General features: G+C 42.0%; 1 protein-coding gene across 4 annotated transcripts; it reads right to left on the bottom strand.

The window, feature by feature from the left end:
* Positions 1-3,425: 3,425 nt before the first annotated feature.
* On the bottom strand, positions 3,426-16,433 carry ASB11 (ankyrin repeat and SOCS box containing 11). 4 transcript variants are annotated; one of them, XM_085585000.1, is made up of 7 exons: positions 16,185-16,432; positions 10,042-10,149; positions 9,667-9,719; positions 8,393-8,543; positions 8,049-8,183; positions 6,951-7,142; positions 3,426-4,004 (listed from the first exon to the last, which is right to left on the bottom strand). In XM_085585000.1, the coding sequence occupies exons 1-7, from the start codon at positions 16,360-16,362 to the stop codon at positions 3,880-3,882; spliced, it is 942 nt and encodes a 313-aa protein (XP_085441126.1). In that variant the 5' UTR covers positions 16,363-16,432; the 3' UTR covers positions 3,426-3,879. The 4 variants fall into 4 exon arrangements, with proteins under 4 accessions (XP_085441126.1, XP_021388021.1, XP_021388022.1 ...); XM_021532346.4 differs by lacking the exon at positions 9,667-9,719 and adding an exon at positions 13,130-13,209 and having other exon boundaries at positions 16,185-16,429; XM_021532347.4 differs by lacking the exons at positions 9,667-9,719; positions 16,185-16,432 and adding exons at positions 13,130-13,209; positions 14,829-16,170.
* Between the last annotated feature and the right edge of the window lie 2,967 nt (positions 16,434-19,400).

Genomic DNA, 19,400 nt, shown 5'->3' on the forward strand with positions numbered 1-19,400 from the left:
CTCCAGGATACAGGTCAGGCATTTTTGGGCTAAGAGTCAGCGAATGTATTTAATTTTGATTCTTATCAGACTTGTCCTAATGCCATGCTGGGACACACCACCAGTATTTTCAATCCAGTAAGGACTGGAGGGGTGTTGAATGCCAGCAACAGGGTTGTGCTGCAGGACAGGTCAGGCTGGGGACAGAAGGGTGCTGGGCAGCCCCCCTGTCTCCTGTGCTGCAGAGCTGGCAGCAAGGGCAGGGCAGGGAGTGGCACTGAGGGGACACTGCCCCTGTTTGCAGGGCTTTGCACAGGGGCAGCACAACATTTAATTCTGACGTGTGGAGGGAAGAAATCTAAATACCTTGAGGAGGTGTTGGCCAGGCTCAATTCCCTGGGGGGAGACAAAGTCAGGAGTTGATCCTCCCATCCCACTGCCCAATGTGGCACAGGCAAGTCCCATCAGGGGAGCAGAGCACACAGGTGGACAGACAGACAGACAGCCTCCCTCACAGCCTGCATCTGCCTGGGAAGGTGGGGTGCTGGCACCTCAAGGCAGATGAGGAACTTCAGTTCCTACAGTATAACAACAAGTTTCAACAGTCTAGCATTTCCCTAGACTTTTTAATTTCACTCTCTGAATGACAAATGCAGCTGGACAGACAGAAGTTCAGGGACTGATAGATCTGCTGTGAAAAATTGAGTCCTAGAGGGAATGAAGATGGTTAAATGCCAATAGCAGAGTTCCTCTGTAGGAACAGAGGTCACCTTGAACCCAACAGGTTGGTCAGGAGATCAAAACAGAGATCCTTCCAGAGCCAAATCAATATGAAGCTTCTTTTCCTAGCTACCTTAAGAAATATTGTTCATTAAGCCCTCCCAACATGTGTCAGCCTATGTGTACTCACACAGGCTGTGTATATCCTTGAGGATGTGGCCCACTGGCCAGAATGTTTGCAGAGAAATCTCTGGGAAAAATTAATCTCAAGCTACAGGAAAACCTGTGGAGCCAGGTTTTGGGCAAGAGACTGAGAGAGCACTGTATAGCAGTGGAATTCCAGCACATAAAAATGTCTGTATCCCCAGGAAAACCATACCTTACCCAAGCAACTGATTTCAGACAACACAGAATGAAAGAGAAGACACCACTTTTTTTAAAAAAAAGAGATCTTGTGAGATTAGTTTCCTATCTACTACCTTCAGTAAAGCACCTGACAGATGCTTTCCAAACTCATTTTGAAAAATCACCAAGACCTCAATAGCCTCATAGAAAATTGTCATTCCTTACCCTCACATGAGATGGCATTTTGAAAAAAAATTAAATACTTCCTCCAGCTATTTCCTCGGTATTTTCTTGCATTGTTATGACCCAATGCACAGCCAATGAGCATTTAATGGATAACTTCATAATTTAAGAGCAAGAAAGTCTAGGTAAAGTTACTAATGAAATTTCTTAATCTCAGGACTTCTGAACTTCTCTTCTAATTTATTAAAGCAGTCAGACTCTCTGATATACAGAATTTCAGAGAGAAGTAAACCTCCAGGAAGAGGGAAAGGTAAAATGATTTTTTGATGGGAAGCTCATATCAGGAATAAATATAGGACACCTTCTCCTGCTTCTTGAGCTAAAACTTTCCGAGAGGCTGAGTTGACTTTGCATTTTCTTAATGTAGATACATTTTTTTTTTTCAGTTTAAAGTCCTGTGCAAGTGAAATACTGCTTTCATTGATGATGGCAGAAAGAAATCAATTCAGCATTACACATTTTGAAATAGATCCCATAAATTGCCTAAGTCCCTGATTGCAGTGCAAGTCTGACAACTCATACAGCTGAGGCTCTCTCTCTGTTTAGAGAGCAGATAGTATTCTCACTGCCACTTTATTAGCAGAGCAGGTGAGTTTGCAGTAAAGATAGAACTGAGAGAGATCTGCTGACATCAGATTAATATAGACATTTATTACTTGATAGTATTTGATTTTCAAAGGCTCTTGAGAAATTAGTGTTCAAATCTCTGAGATTCATGATGTATTATACCATAGAAGGTCATTTATGTCACTGAAAACTTCATGGGCAATAGCTCTTGCCATCAGATAACATTCAATATGTGCAAACACAGGCTGAAAACTGCATCCATTTTTGGCTGTAATGCTGAAGGTCCAGTCTCATGACCTGCTGAGAGCTCAATTTATCTTACTCGTGCTGAATTAATCATAAAGAAGTATGGGAAACACTGGACCTTAATCTCAAAGAAACTGTCAGGGTGATATTAAGGGATTGTTAGCATTGAACCAGAGACTGCTGCTGCTGGAGCAGGGACAGGAGCTTGAATGCTGTTGGAAGCCAGTCCCATATCCAGACTCCAGGAGGCCAATTCCCTCTGACTTAAGATGTATGGGCAGTGAAAATTGGTTCCAGTACGCCTAACTCATAAAGAAACCAGTACATTTCACAGCCTGAAAATGTGTCAGCAGCCTCTTGGACCTGTGAAGCTGAGCAAAATGGAGACAGAGTCCTTTTAATTCTGCTTTCCATTTTACTACAACTAGTGAAACACCACTGCCTGTCTCATGGCAGAAGTTTACCAAAACTTGGCTCTGAAGAAATTTTTTTGTTCCCCAGAAGAACAGAAAAATAAACAAATCTTTACAAAGTCAAACAGGCATTGCAAGTGTCACTGTACACCACATTTCTCAACTCAGAGGTATATGCTTTCTGCCCTGCTGTTTCCAAGCTACAAATCCTCACATTACTTAAACTAATATCACAATGGACAATTATAATACTCAAAAAATCCATTCTTCTGGGGAGGTAATTAAAGCCTCTAGAATAGGGGGTGAGGGGGCACAGAAGCCTGCAAACCATTCCTGGTGAGGAAAATTCAACAAGGACAACATTTGGGTGATGCACAAACATCATTAGTGGCTCTGCTTCTCTCCAGCTCCACAGTCCAAGGACTTACCTTGAGAAATGTCAAAGCATGAAAAGCCAAAAAAAAAAAAAAAAAAAAAAAGCAGCACTCTTTGCTTTTCTTTAAACCTTGCAAAGGATGGACATTGAAATATCACCTATTATGCATGTAAAAACATTTGCAGTTCTGTCATGGAATTAAGCTATGAAAAAATGTTCATGTAATGAATACAGCCAGATCGCAGGTAACATAACTTTGGAAGGATTTTTTCTGGAAGAAGTGAAAGAGTTTCTTAAGACTTTCAGACAGTTTTATGGGTTTACTCAAAACCCCTGCACTTGTTTTCATAACATTTCTTGTACCTCCAAGGACAAGATGTGTTAGCATTGGGAATAGCTGTGTTCAGGGATGTACAGTGGCTGGACAGCCAGAGATTGCTGGAAATTGATCGGGCTCCAGTAGACAATAGGAAGGAGATGAAAAGATGCAAAATCAAAGCTAATAAAAGATGTGCAGGTATTGTATACATCTGATGTTAGTCACTCAAAGTTTTCATTTTCACGTACTAATGGAAGAAAAATATTCACTGCCTTTATTTTGACATTGAGATTGGATAGACAAAGGGAAGAAGCTGCAAAGATACTGCACAAATAAATATAGCCCTAAATGCAGGGGAAATCTCTAAGTGGGTGAGTGGACGTGTGCATATGCACACACAAGCACATGTCAAGTGAGCTGTTTACATACTGGAACTTCTCAGGCTGGTCTAAATCCATGTGGCAATAGATTGTGAGGGAGCTGTGTCCATAATACCATTCACTGCCTGTGAAAAGGTGTTTTCAACTTTCACTGGCACATAGCAGCCAAAATTTGGTAGCCAAAGAGGACAGTAAATGATGCCTTTGAATTTTTTTTTCTTAGATATAATAATCTTGGAGTAAACAACCATTTGTTCCTCTTTCTTTTCCAGTCTCAAGGCAGTCACAGACTCATCGATAGAGGAGGAAGTTCTCCAGTAGCTCTGGCAGGTGCAGCCTGGGGACTGTGTGCAGGCACGGCCGACCCAGATGCCTCCTGATGCACAACCTGCACAGCTGGGCGAGGCTGGCAGGACCTGGGGGAGAGATAAAAGGCAAGAATAAGCACAAACACCAGCAAGATTTGCAGCTCAGGCCAAGCACTACATAATGATTTGCTGAGGTCAGGGAGAGTTAGATACGTTATTGTTTGTGTTAAAGTTATGTTGTCAGAGTTGGTTCAGCAATTTGAAAGCTGTGAGCACTGAACACCTTTCTCTATGCATAGCTAGGCTGTTTGCCATCTTTTCTTGAGCAAACATTTAAAACACCATAAAGTGTCTGCACTGGAGAGAGAGCTGTGGAATGCATAGCCTTGCTCAGGGTGTAAGATAACCCCAGCAGCTTGGTGAGGATAAAGGATAAGTACAGTTAATTGTTCATATATACAGAACATGCTTTTCCAATTACTGGTGTCTCAGCAGGTACCTGCACCAGTAGTAACTGCAATAGAGCCTTTTTACATGACCATAGTCTCAGAATATTTATGTTCATCAGTCAGTCCACCAGTGCTCCTCAAAGCATTGCTTACAGCGACATCTAAGTTTAGCTAAGTCTGACTGAAGGGAAAACTTTTGAAGAAAGGTCTCAAAGATAGTCTTCAATTTTTTTTTTTTTTTCCAAAAAGACATTGAGAGGGAAGGGAAGGGAAGGGAAGGGAAGGGAAGGGAAGGGAAGGGAAGGGAAGGGAAGGGAAGGGAAGGGAAGGGAAGGGAAGGGAAGGGAAGGGAAGGGAAGGGAAGGGAAGGGAAGGGAAGGGAAGGGAAGGGAAGGGAAGGGAAGGGAAGGGAAGGGAAGGGAAGGGAAGGGAAGGGAGATTTTTGCCCTTCCCTTGCTGCATGTGAGAACTCTTGTTTAATATCAGAGGGGTTGGAGAGCTGTCAGAGGACTCATTCTGGGCAGTGGCTGGCACAGTACTGCCCACAGTGCTGCTGGCCCAGAGTTTTCCCTGCAGGATGATTGGGAGCTGTCCCCACCACACCGAACCATGGATCAGGTGAGGGGCATGCCAGGCACAAACCCACTGGAAATGAGGTTCCATTCTGCAGCTAAAAGCGTGCATGTGCAAATGCACCCTGCTAGTGAATGTGTCCCTGCCTCCCCTTCACTTTCCTCTTGCCAGAGCTGCTCCAGGTGCAACCTTTACACCTGCCCAGAGGTGCTCAGCTTTTGGACCCTCTCGTGCCCTTCCACTCCAGTTTCTGTACACACAGTAGCAATCACAGCAGAGTTTGACAAGTAATAGGTAGAGATGTGGACTAAAGGCCTGTCCTTTTATCTTCCAGGTAAGATTCATAATCTGTGCTTTTACCATGGGAAAATTTAGGATCTTGAACAGGCTGATACTATCCCCTCTGAGAAGGAATTAATAGAAAAGTATGGGATATATAAAAAAGAACATTTGTACTACTGTCACTGCAAGTGAAGAAAGAAATTACCATCTTCTAAAGCACTTAGGAAAAGGGACACATTTTATATTTCACATCACTTAATAGCTAGTGAGAGGAGAAATTAAAGGGACTCATGTAAGTAACTCAGTGGAGAAGTTAGGGGTAGAGAAACTCTTTAGCCTGGGGTACTTATTTCAAACAGAAGGACCTCAGAAAACACAGAAGTAGGGGAAAGAGTAGTTGCATGTTAAGCACAGCAAAATATCTGAAAGTGAGACCAAAGGTGAGGAAACTGAGGAAACTTCATGCCTGAAAAACAAAGAGTCAGCAGGAACTAAAATGCCCTTAGAACCTTTCTGACTGTAAGGGAGAAGAGGGTGACAAGCTGAGAGTGGAAATCAAAAGGAAAGTTCAGGAAGAGAAAATTATTAATATTACAATATTTCTTTATCTACACTAACTCTGATTCACTCAGGGCAATGGTAGCAGGACACTTGCAGCACTGCCTTTGCTCTCACAGTGTGCCACTGAGCTCTGGGCAACTCAGATATGGGGACAGAAGTCACACAAGGTGAGAAGTATTCAAACAAAATTTCTCCCGGAAGGTTTTAGACATGACAAATTAAAGGTCTGCATGAAAAGTCATGGAGAAAGGGAACAGAACAGAAGGATTTTAAGCCAATGTTTCATTTCCTCTATAAAGCCCACCTGTGTTCAGAGGGTTGGAACAAAGCCTATATGCAACACTGACATTTATTAATTTACCATGCAAGAGTTGTTTGGAAGTGGCTTTTTGTGCACATCATGCTTTGGTCCTCTGTGGGTTGTGAGCAGGCTCAGGAAGGTGGGAAGCACCATTCACCCTCTGAGTCAGAAAAGCCTCAGGGGGAACAGACCAACTAACAGGGCACCAGGGAGCTGGGAAACACAGAGATCAGAGGAGGAGAAACTAATTCAGCAAATCCGTAGCACAGGGATAGTGCTCTTGGATGCAGCAAGTTCTGGACAGAAGTTGTGCAGGTGAAAACAGCACAAGAGGATTCTGATTCATTTCTGCTTAGAGGCTTCTTCCAGTAAACAGGAAAGATAATTAATTGCAGGAAGCCTGGAGGTAAACAGCAAAGTGCTGGTCTGTGCTGGGATTGCAGCCCCATAAACCACATGGAAGAACTGTGAAGCTGAAGAGTCAGCTGGCAAAGAGCTCTGCATTCTCCTGGCAACTGAGGACACACTCACTCCTTGAGCCATGGTGCAAGGCTGAACACTGGATGATGGTACTCAAATATTATCTATTAATAAACTTTCATGGTAGTTTTTAACACTAGGAGTCCCATTAGGTAACTATGCATGATTTTCCTTCAGTAGATAGGAAAAGAAAGCACCGAATAACTGGCTGATTTACCAGCTAAAACCATAGCACCAGGTGGCAGATCTAGCAACAAAACATTTCTGTGTCATCTGTTGGAGGTTTGAAGGCAGCAGAAAAAGAGAATTTATGTAGAGAACTACTTATAAAAGCAGTTAAGAAATACACTTAGGTAAAGGATACAAATACTGCTTTACTTAAAAAAGGAGAAGCAAGGAAACCATTACCTTCCCGAAGCAGAAGCGCCTGCTCCACTTTGCTGTGGGGCGTGGCAAGATCCAGGGCACATTTGAGGTCAGCATTTCTGCATTTTGGGTTAGCACCATAGTCTGTCAGCAAGACAACGATCTCCACACTGGATTTCCTGGCTGCCGCGTGCAGGGGAGTGTCCAGCCCCTTCCCCACGTTCACATTGGCTCCTGGGGCGAGCAAGGGCTCGTGGTTAGAGCGGGTGGGCAGCAGGGACTGTCTGAACCTGCATCACACAGGCTGGTTTCCACCAGCAGCCTCAATAGATGAAGGGGATGGATGGCACACAGGACCTGCCCCGTCTCTCAAGAGCAGCTGTGCAAACCTCATCAGGTCAAACACCTGCTCTGGCAGAGTGCTCTGCTGAGAACTGAGCAGCCTGACCTTCAACCCAAAACATGTTCAAAGCCTACCATATGTTCTTTAAAGTTGTTAATGGCATAAAATCTAACATGGATTATGTTAATTTAATTACCAGGGGAAAAATAAAATAGAAACCTTTAGGTATTTCATTGTAATGACTCTGGAAGCACAGCAAGAAAAATGCTTGCCCCAGGCAGGCTGGGCACAGCAGGGCCACACTTTGAGCAGGTATAAGTCAGCTAATGCACACTGACAGCAAAAATTTATGATAGTTCATAGCCTGTATCTGCACCTACAGTGATTATTCTTCCAAGCAGCTTTACTGCTGTCCTCATCATCCACTGAGGAGGAGATGAAGTTAATGGTTCTGATAAATTGCTATGTTAAGCAAGAGTTGATTTTGGTCAGTAATATTAGCCAGAATTTTCTGTGCTTTCTGTTATCATGCTAGAAAACTAAAATTCTGTTTTCACATTCAGATAGTGTCAGGGAGGTGTCTGTAATTAAGAAGGCTTTTCACTTAGGAAATCATAATTTCTTTATCAACACAAGGGAAATATTTAATGGCCTCAAATAAGTCTGACAGAGTCAGGCTCCTAAACAGCTCCTGTGGAAATAACCCATGATATTTTAAGCATAGAGGCAGCTCAGAGAGACCAGTGGCATTGTCTTACACCACCATGGCTCTCCCCTGGCCCCTTTTCCAGGTGTACCTAGCTCCAAAAGCTTCTTGACACATTCTGCTCTCTGGTACGTGCAGGCCATGTAGAGAGGAGTCCCGTGCTGTGGGTCTTCTTGGTCAATGTCAACCTCATGGGCCAGAAGGGTCTCCATGCACTCCCTGTGACCTGTGGAGGGAAGAGCTGTCACTGAACTGCTGCAGAGCAGAACACACCCAGATACAACTGTGAGGCACAAGAGCTGTGAAAAAGCCAAGCCTGTTTATCTGCACCGATACGGAAATAATTTTTCACGAAATGCTTCGTGAATGACAAGAGACGCATTTGTCACGCACTTATTGCTGGCTTCGCTCACGCCCCTCGCACCCGAACGTCACCTCTCTTGACTGCCTCGTGGATGGGCGAGGGCAGGCGGCTCCCCAGCTGCGCCTTGGCCCCGAACTGCAGCAGCACGGAGACACAGGCGGCACTGCCGCTGCAGCAGGCGTTGAGCAGAGGAGTGACCCCATCCACGGTGGCTGCGTTGACCTGCAGTGGGAGACGCACCAGGACAACCCGGTTTGACGGGAGCGCCCTCGCGACGCACCCCCTGGGCACGCCAGGAGCGCGCCGGAGTCAGACTCTTGCCTTGTTTAGTTTCAGGAATTAATTTATTTACAGCTTTCTGAGTTATATGTTGTGACATAACATACTCCTTCGATGTCTGCTCTCTTTCCCCAGATAGCTCCACAAGGCAGAAACCCTGCCTGCTCTGAATGCTCCTGCTGGAGCTGCTAAGAAATGCAATTTTTTATTCTGTTTTTTTTTTGTTTGTTTTTTTTTTTATGTGAAGCAGCTGAGTATCTTCAACACTGTTTAGTTTGCGCCAGCCTCAAGGTGGAACACCCTCAAATGAAAATGGATTTGCTTTTTAATTGAAAACATTTGCTTTCTGTTTAATACTTTCATCTGAAAATGCATTCCCAGCAAAATAAATTTTCATAGAAACATAATCCCAAACAGAAAAGGAGCCTGAAGAAATTAGTATGCATGTGTGTCTATGCAAGACAGAAATTTGCTTCCCCAACTTCTGATGTAAAGAGCTGGCAAGAGCCACTGTTGCCATTCTCCACTGGGACAGCAGAGCTGTAGATCACAGAATCACAGAGCAGGCTGGGTTGGAAGGGACCATCAGGATCAGGGAGTCCAGCTCCTGGCCTTGGGCAGGACACCCCCAGAATCACACCATATCCCTGTTTATGCTATGTTTAACTATGTAGCAAGCCCTCAAGGCCAATTTATGAAGCAATATGCATGTCTTTAGCTCTGTGGCACACTGGAGAAGAGCAATGGATTATGCAAACACATACCAATTTGTAAAATTTCCACTGCCTCCACCTCCTCCCAGTGTCATCAGGCAGGTGTGGCTGAACTGCTGGAGGCACTGGAGGTCTCTTGACTGTTTTGGTGCTGCTTGATTTCTTGCCATATAAATTTTACGTTAAAACTCAGCTGACATAAAAATATTCTTACATATTTCATCCATTCCTTAATCTTTATTGTGAACATGTATTCTGCCTTAGGCCCAGCTGTGGGAATTATTTTATTATGTGGGCTATTTTATTAGCAGATAAAATGTTTCATTGCTTCAAGCGCACCCATTTTTACTTACATGAGACTCCCAACCTTCCCACAGAAAACCAGATGTAATTCCAGTGATCACTGCTGAGGGGGGAGGGGGAGGGTAAATGTGTGAGTTATTTTCTTCAAGGTTATTTCACTTAGCATCTTTCATTCGCTTTCCATCAATCATGACTATGTTTTCACAGACAAAGGGAAAACAAAAGAGAATAAAGGGGTGACACAAGGGGGAGACAAATCTATCACCCAGGGAAACAGAACATTGTTACGTTTTTCCACATTTCTGTCTGAGATGTCCACCTGCATCTTGGCCCTGACACACAGACAGCACATCCAACATCCCCACGGATGCGGAGAGCATCCGTTCCCAGGCGCCCATGTCCCCAGTGGCATCCCCAGGACTTACCTGGGCACCGTTCTCCAGCAGCACCTTGGCACAGGCCACGTGGCCACCCAGGCAGGCCTCGTGCAGAGCTGACACACGGTCTGTGGTCACCAGGTTCACGTTGAAACCCTGCAGCCAGGAGCAGGGCGTGAGGGGAAAGCCCTGCCCCGAGCTCAGCTCCTGCAGGGCTGCTGGGTGCCCGTGGCAGGGGGAGCCATGGCAGAGCTGCGTGTCCAGGGAAAGGGCTCAGCTCGGATTGGTGCTGTTCAGAGACTCCTTGTCCCCACAAGCCACAACTGGTGATAAAACTAGAGTTAAAGAGGGAGCAATTGCAAGCTATGCCTTGGATTTCTAGCTCTTTACAATGCATTGTTAATTGCAGGAAGGGCATCACACTTCTTTAACTTATAAGGTTTACATTCCCTTCCCTATTAAGTCCTGCACCAGGAGCTACAGCTGGAGGGATTCACCTCACCTCCCTGAATGAGGATGCTTCTGGCATCTGCAGGTATATGCAGCTCAGCTGGAGCTGGCATCTCCTTCAGCGGGGAAAAACAGGATTCCCTAGGATATGCTTCATCCCATGCTAAAGCCACTATTTCCAGTAGGGCAGACAAATTCTATCCTAAAAGTTCTTTCATTCACTGCATGGGGTGCCCAGGTGTGTTTCACTCAGAGGTAATAAGTACCTGGTAAACCTATAAGAGAGATGAATCAAATACCACCCACAAATCCCAGAGTTCCTCTTAACTGACCATCCAGGAAATGTTTTATGCTGGAAGAAAGAACAGTGATTTACAAATGCCTTATTTCAGCTTTTTCCCTAATATACAGTTGCCATATCTATTCCTGTACAAAGACAAACCAGGCCTGTTCACAAAGGGGAAAGCAGTTGTCATATGTGTTTTCCTCTGAATGCAGCTAAATCTCCTGGTAAGTAGAATTTTACAGCCATGTGTGAGAACAGGCCTGGAAGCAGATTCATTTTCTGCTTGATGCCATATTTTGAAGCACAGTTGGTGTCTGCCTGACGTGCTATAGACAGGGCAGCTCACGAGATGGCAGCAATGCACTTTTTGGTATACAGTACCCAATGCAATGGGCAGAAAGGAGTACCTGGGAGCAACCTCACACGGCGAAAAAGGCAGGAGTCCTGACACCATGAGTATTAAATGTACTATAAAAACTTCACGCCAAATATTACATGACAGAAAAACAATCTTTTTCAGTCATGTGAAAGTATTATTAATGTAGAAGTTGTTGGTAAAATTTCTCATGCATTACAATGGTGCTAGGAGAATAGACAAAAGCTTGAAAAAATAGAATTATCCCATTTTCTAATTGTATGGTTGTTTCATACTTTGTGATCAGCATATTCCTTGAAGATTAATTCCTTCTAGATGTTCCTAATAAGTAGACCTATTCTCAATCATTATTCATATATACATGTATAGATATACATTTAACAAATAAAACTCAGTCATGTGAAGTAAAAAAATAAGCACTGTTATCTTGGGAAAAAACAGCAATTCCTTCCATTACAAAATGAAGAATAAGTTGTAGATCTTACAATGGCTGTTTGCCAAACATCACTCATGATAAACCTTGTTTTCAATGTACGTGAAAAATCAAACTCTTTTTTCAGGCATTGAAACAGGCATTGGTGAATTCTTGAGCCATTTGAAAACTCCAGCACTACATCACCTCCCTATGTCCAGGCATTCCCTGTGCAGCCAGAGCCTCAGTGGCTTTCTTGAAAGCTGTGGTGCTGCAGTAGAGACTTCTGAGTGTCCCACAGATACTCAAGTACAGTCCCATAATTCATTTCAGAATAGTAGTATAATTATATTGGAAGCAATGAACAATGATTATGCTGCTCCATGAACAATTTCATCCCTGCATTTATCAATCTGTGGGGACTCAGCTCCAATTCAGGCTCTACAGGCATTGCTGCCCTGATCTCTTTTCATCAGCAAGGACCTTCATCTTTTACTCCCAAGATTAAATGTCTTCAGGAAAAGGAGAAATGGTAGATTAACTAAATGATATAACCACACTGCTGAGTGCTTCCTCAGTGTACAGCCCTGAGCAGTGCATAACCAGGGCATCTGGTGAACCACCACAAGACTGGGTGCTCCACAAAGTGGTGTAAGGTCAGCATAAATGGAGATAGAGGGGTCAGAAAACCATCAAATCCCTAAATGAATAAAGTCTCTTTTTTTTTTTTATCTCTAACCTCCATCTCTTCCTTTTCCATAAAAATCACTTTATGTCAGCAGGTGAAGGAAAGAGGGATCAGAAAATGGAAGGGCAAATACTGTCTGTAAACAATATTCTCTTTTAGCTGCAGCTATGCTTCAAAAGATGTCTGGAGAGGAGACTTTCACACTGGCTGCTCCACTTCTTGAGGATGTTGTCCATTAGAGCTGTGGCCTCTGGTAATATTTATTTACCTTGACTATAAAAAGTCTGATAGCCAAATCAAAAGCTTTACAGTGAAGGAATTAATTTCTTTGCAGTTGCTTTGGGGACAAGAGGGAGAGGGGGACAGTTACCTATTCATGCTAGATGAGGACACTGAGTTTAAGCAAAGGTGGTAAGGAAGATGATTGGCAGAGCACAAAGAACCATAACCTCTTTTCATATCCAGCTTCTTTTCCTTCTCATGTATTCTCTCCTCCTCTCTTCCTTTTGCCTGAACTCTCAGTTCCTTTTGGAGCAGAGGATTTCAGGCTGACTTCATAAAAGGCAAGATGCACTTTTACAGCTTTTTACTGTTTTGTTGGGTTTTTTTTAATAGCCTACATATACATATTTATTGTCTCTATTCTGAAGCCTAGTTGCATGGTTCATCATTGAGAAAGAGCACAAGGATCATTGTTTATTATATAGCAAGCTGCAAGGTGTGATATTCTTTGTCCCAGGCTTGTCCCTAGCTTCTTAACTGAGCAAACTAATACATGCCCAGAGGTGTTTGTGCTGATATATTATTCATACAGCCATATTTCTTATGCCCTGTTGCAGTCTATTACCAGCTCACCAGCCCATAAATGCAATTCATGTGAAATCCCCTTGCTTCCCAACCTTTTCTTTCCCTGTGGGCTTTTACCTGTGCAATCAAGGTTTTCAGAGAGAGAAGGCGTCCCTGGAAGGCAGCATCATGGAGAGGGGATCGATCTGCCCAGCTGCCTGAAACAGCAAATGCATGGAAGCTAATTCAGGGGTGCAGCAAGAGCAGATCTTGGGAGGACAGGAGAAGCACAGCCACGTGTAAATGCAGATCAGGACTGAAATCAATGTGGCTTAGCAGTGAAACTGATTAATTAATTTCAGCAGAGCAGCTGAGGAATAAGAAATCCTGGCTCACTTAGGGACCTAAACAAAAGCTTCTTGGCAGAACTTTTAAAAGAACAGTTAAAAACATGTTTCAGCAAAGATCACTAGTTTAGTGCTGCTGAATCTCACATGGAGACTTCAGAACCCTGCAATTCTCCTACTCAAAACCATATCAACCTCCACCTTTCCTCAGGAGCTTTTGTCACAAATTGCATCCCAGCTTCTCTGACACTTTGTTAAGAGCCTCATAGCAGGGTTGACTTGCCCATCAAATGGATTCTGGCATGTCCTTGGCAGTTTTATTTCCTGCACTGACAATTTCATAAATAACATCCTCCCTCCCAGACTACCATGTAACAGATTTAATCATTCTCTTCACTGAAATATTTTAGAAAATACAAGGAAAAACAAATTCTGCCTGAAGGCTTTACTTTTCTTCTTTAATAATTTTGATATGCTGAACTGTTAAGACTCCTTCACAAAGGCTCACTTGCCCTTTTTCTTATCCTAATCTATTTATACGCCAAGAAAAAAAATTCTTTAGCCTAGCTACTACCTACAGGCATAGACATTCAGCTCAGGTTAAATCCCTGCCATTCAAATAGAGAGCAAATTTACTCATCCTACATTAAAATTTATAACCATCCTGTGACAGTGTGTAGTAAGTATTTCTCCAAAGGCCAGCTGTATTTCCAGTGCCACAGGACAGAAGCAATACCAGTGTTTGCATTCATGCTCTGCTGTACAGCAAACCCATGGGCACTGTATTTGAAACCCTTGTCCTGTTTAATTTTTTCAGCTATGCTGCACACCAGAGAGAATGGAAAGGGTGATTTATCTCCATTTCACATGCTACCCAAGGCAGGGAGAAGTCAATGAGAGGCATGGACACATCCATGGGGCCTTGGGGCCAAGGACACAGTAAAGGTTTTACCCTTGGCCAAAAGAATCTCCTTTTGTTACCCAAGGACCAGCACTTCAGCTGTTGGTGTTACAGTTTTAAACATAGTGTTTACTTTTGTTTCCATTGATTTACAAAGCGTTTCCTGGGCTCCTAAGGCAGGAAACTGGCATGGAAAGACCAGCTGGCACAATATATGGCAAGGCTTTGAATGACACATCAGTCAAAATGATGGAAATGGGAACCGTGTAGGGACCAAGAAACATCTTCCTGAAAACCTCCCAAATACCCCACACCTCTCATCATGCTGGTGACTGAAACAGGCAAGCTTGGCTCAGAAAGTCAGAAGATGCTGCAAGTGACAAAGCCCAGAGCCCTTACACAGCAGGAAGATTCAGGAGTTAGATGACAGAGCTACAGGGCATTATTCAACCTTTTATGCAGAGTACAACTCGTGCAAGTGCGTGTTCTCACATGCATTTCCAGGGCATTTCCACTGCATGTGGATGCACACACAGCCTCAGGACAGCACACACTGCTGCACCCTCCCACGCCAGCCACCACAACCTACCTCCCTGAAACGTGTGGCAAATATAGTTCCCATAGGGAGCACATCTGCCCTGCTCAGCCGGGAGTGACATGCCTGAAAGTGCTCTTTTTAAATGCCTACAAATAAATTATGCAGCCCTGCTGCTGCTGCTGTGCTACTTCACCGCAAAGAGAAAAGGTTGTGAAGCTCTGGCTGTAATATGATATACTGCCCCAGCAACCACATCACATGATCTTACATTTTGTAAGATTATCCTTAATGGCTTTCTGCAAATGGCAACTTGCAGATAAAAATATGTTATGGCCTGCTGAATCTCAAGGCACCTCAATAAGAACCTGCTTGAAGGAAAAACTGCTGTTCACCACATGTCAGACTATGATTGCATAAAGGCGCTTGGAAAAAAACAACAGCAACAAATGACTGGAATTACATTCTAGAGAATAAAAAATAAATTAATAACCAAGACATGCCTGTATATATACAGGCTTCATAAAGGCTTTGTTAAAAATGCTTGGCTGCAGTATTTCTCTTGGCCAGATCTGAATCTCCCTGCTTTGGGTGGCCATCCCACACCATCTGTGTTGTGATGCCATTCCTGTGCCTGTTCATGATGGCACAATCATGAAGCAAGTGCCCAACAAATTAATCTCATTGAAATGTGTGATGTCACAACGCTGATCAGAATCTTCAGCTAGGAAAATAAGCCCTCATTAGCAGTAAATTTAAAATGCTGTGTCATTTTAATTAGTGGAATTAACAGGAATACAAACCCATGCATATTCATTATTATGGCAGTGATGTGAAGGATTAAAATCAAAAGGATAAAAACAAAACCTTGACCTGCTAAGTAACCTATGAAATACAACATATTATTGTGCTGTGTATTTTTCAGAACAATTTTAACTGCTTTCATTTTTATAATCTGATTTAACAAAACAAGGATTCTTGGCTTGGATTCATAAAGTCATCAGTTATATCCTCCTAGCATCTCCTTTCAGAAAATCAATGTGCTAAAACTTTTCCCTAAATATTCTCTGGCAGTAAAACTGGATGTTTAGCAAAACCATCTGTAACCACTGATAAAGAACACCTTGTATCTGAGAACAGTATTTTTATTTACCATGATGCATTGACCAACTGTTGTCCTCATTCTAGCTGGGTAATTGTTGGAGTCTCGTATTTTGCACACCTAAACCATGCCAACACATACTGACACTGCAGAGACCCCAGAAATGGGAGGCACTTCAGGTTAAAGCATTTACCCCTGCATTTAGCAAAAAATCCCTCATTTCATGGTGACTCGCTGTTTTAAATCCTCAAGTTACAAAAATGTGGCAAATCAACACTTAAATGTTAGAGTCCATATTTTTACTTTACCTGGGACTATTCCATAGATCTCTTCTGCTATCCTGGCAGCTTCTTTTCTGTTGCCTTTAACAATATAGAAATGGGTCAGCAAAGCCAAGGAAATCTTAATTAAAAGCTTGAAGCAAAACAAAGCAAAAATGGCAAAATAAATGTTAGTGAAAGAATGGAGTATAGAGGTGCCCTCCATTTTGGTTTGCTCTTTGAATAGTTTCTCAGGTTGGCTAAGTTGCACTGGGCTATTCTTGGTATCATATGTCATTTATTTTAAACCCTTCAGGACCTGCTGTTCCTCAGTTACCAAAAATACATCCTGGTTTTATTTGGTATGAGGTGTTTGATGCTAAATAACAATATCAAGGATAAGATATTTTTAACATCTCTGTATACAGGAAACAAATGAGAAAATCCTTTCCAAACCTACATAAATGAGAATAAATTTTCAGACAGATGCTGTCCATACCACCTGAAAGCCTAGACATCCACATTAAATTTATTTTTAGAGGTAGCAGTTCCATTTACAAAGACTGCATAGATAAAGTTGCAGAAATTGTTCAGAGATGCTGCAAAAAGAATACTTTTCTGTTTTTTCCATCTTGAGAACAGGCCTTGCTGGTACTTAGATACAGAACAAAGGCAAACATGTCAAAGAAAAGCATTATCATGAAAGAATTTTAAATAAATCCATGTGGCCAAAGCCAGGGCTAAGAAATCAAAGTTATTCTAGGAGGAGAAGAATACACTGAAATTGCACAAAAAGAAACATATAACATATCGGATGCTCCTCAATTTGCATTTTCTCATATAGTTTTTTTCCATTACTCAAGGATAAAGAATGGTGTCCATTGATATCTCTTGCAAACAGCATTGTCTGTTTCGGAAATATTTTTACATTATCCTCCAATGTGTAATATTTGAAACTGAACAAGATGCACCCTTTATTTAACTGCCCTTTTTTTCTTTTTGAAGGCACATGGCTTTCCATAGAGAACAAAGGGCTTTTTCTGCATGTATTTATTTGAATCTGTGTAGAACACCCCATCTCATTTTATTTTAAACTTTTATTTATTCCTGTTTTCCTATATATACCATAGGAGGAGGATTTAATTCTTACTTGATTCCCCTCTTTGCCCAGGTTTTCCTAGCCTTTCATTCCAACATCTGTCGAGGAAAAAAGCAGGATAATTCCTCTCTTAGAGATCCCAAAGAGATGGTGGATATGCACATGGAAATTATACAGCAAATTATTTCTCTGGGCGTTGTAGATGTAATTTCTTTTGGTTTATAGGAATACAGCTGGTTTAGTACCTTGCTGTTTTTGGTGCTCAGCCCTGCCAGGTGCACTAAAATGCTATATAAAATATGTGCAGAGACAAAACACCACAAGCAATTTTCTCAAGTGAAACAATTTTTCTAAAATTCTGAACTAAACAAAGTTATTATATTCTTACATAACTTAACTCCTTACAAAAATATTACCTTTCCTTACACAGTTATTTTAAATATCTGCAGAAACTATAATACTTACTAATCCAAAAGAGGAAAACTTCATCTTTTTAATAACTTTAATACAGTTTGCCACAGAAAGGTGAAGATATGGATTACAGGACAAGTTCAGTTAAGGAATCACAGAAAAACATATTGGTTTATTGGCAGTTAATTCTGCTCAGCTGAGAAACAGAGAAGAAATTAGCAAAAAAAGTTGACTAAAAACCAGAATGGTCAGCCAGAAAAATCTGATAAAAAGAAAATATTCCTCCTGGAGCCAGATGAATAGTAGAATCTGTAAAGAACAAAATGTTGGATGCAGAGAAAAAGAACACATAAAAAATATTAAGACCATTACAAAGTAAAGTCCACCTAAATAATGGAGAAATTTTTCTCGTGTAGGATTTACATAAATGGGCTCTCAACTGGAGACAAGCAAGAAGGAAGAGCACCTTTTGAGAAAAAAAAAAAAACAAACCAAAAAAACCCAGAAAACTGGGCTTTTGGTTGCAAAGGAAATTCACTGATTTTTTTTCCCAATCTGCCTAATAGATGGTATGTAGAATTGTACACGTTCATAAAACTCAGAAAAATAGAAGAAACTGAAAATCATGTGATTTCCACTGAAATTATCTTATCCCTAATGGAATAATATCAAAGAGTTTTCCAATTGCTCTAGAAAATCATGAGAAAGTTTGACTGCTTGGGAGCAGTCACTGGAACATGACTCTCCCAGAAGGACTGACTCTATTTGTGTAGCAGCAAAACCACCCTCCTGGCTTCAGAACAAGACAAATAAAGATTTTCAGTTAAATTATTCAGTGAGTCATTTGAGAAGAACTTGTGTAATCTCATAATCTGCTCTGACTTTACAAAAGCACTAGGAAAATTAATGCAGTGGACGTAAAAGAAAATTATCATTGGGAAGACAGCTGAACAGCATGGTGGAAAGTATGAATACTGCTGAGGGTGCTAGGCAGGTAAACAACAGCAAAGTCGGGTGTGATTGCTCAGAAATCTCTGGTATTTTGGAAACTAGAGGGATGAGCAACAAGGTGTAGGCGTGAGAACAGGCAGGACACAAGAGCAGTGACAGTGCAGACACAGGACTGTCACCGTTCCTCCCTTGCTCTTTTGAGCATCATTGCTGTGAGCTGAATGAGGTGCATTATGTAACTCCATTGATAGACTTGAGTGAACAAGTCAGCCCCCTGTAGAAAAAAACAGACCTCACTGACAACTTGTGCAAGATGCCCAAACTCTGTGAATCACTCTTCCTTAACTCTAGGATAATTATTAAATCGTCAAATCAAAATATCCAAAAAATATATTAATCGTTAAAAAAATTGTCATAAGGTACGCAGAAGTAGTTTAGCTGGATCCTCCAAAAAAATCAAAAAGTTATGTTTATATATGCTAGTTTACACACATGCAAGAAATAAGCAGTAAAAAAGGGCAAACCAGTTTAGAAAAACATCTCATTTTCAGTAACATTCACCTTAACTTTATCTAACTTCTAGGCAGAACTCTCAGATGTGACCTGAAGAATTTGGCAAGGAAATAAAAGGAATCCTCATCTCAAAGAACTTCAAAGAGGTATTGGTCTATTCTTTTGCTACACACACTCTGTGAATTACAGCAGTGTATTTCTAATGTATGTAGTTGGGATTAGAGGAGTCAGAAACACTCCGAAGAGATGAGAACAAAGACATCCATACAGAGCCTGGCTACTTCTTTTCT

This window comes from Lonchura striata, chromosome 1 (assembly GCF_050655825.1).
Source record: "Lonchura striata isolate lonStrDom1 chromosome 1, ASM5065582v1, whole genome shotgun sequence".
Classification (NCBI taxonomy): Eukaryota; Metazoa; Chordata; class Aves; order Passeriformes; family Estrildidae; genus Lonchura; species Lonchura striata.

What these genes read in the sequence shown, in the direction of transcription:
- ASB11 (XM_021532346.4), bottom strand. Translation starts at nt 16,362, where the DNA reads ATGGAGGGCACCTCTATACTCCATTCTTTCACTAACATTTATTTTGCC. An exon ending in TGAAAACCTTGATTGCACAG is followed by an intron (nt 10,150 to 13,129) that starts GTAAAAGCCCAC and finishes TCCTGGCTGCAG; the next exon opens with GGTTTCAACGTGAACCTGGT. An exon ending in CAAGAAGCTTTTGGAGCTAG is followed by an intron (nt 7,143 to 8,048) that starts GTACACCTGGAA and finishes TGCTCGCCCCAG; the next exon opens with GAGCCAATGTGAACGTGGGG.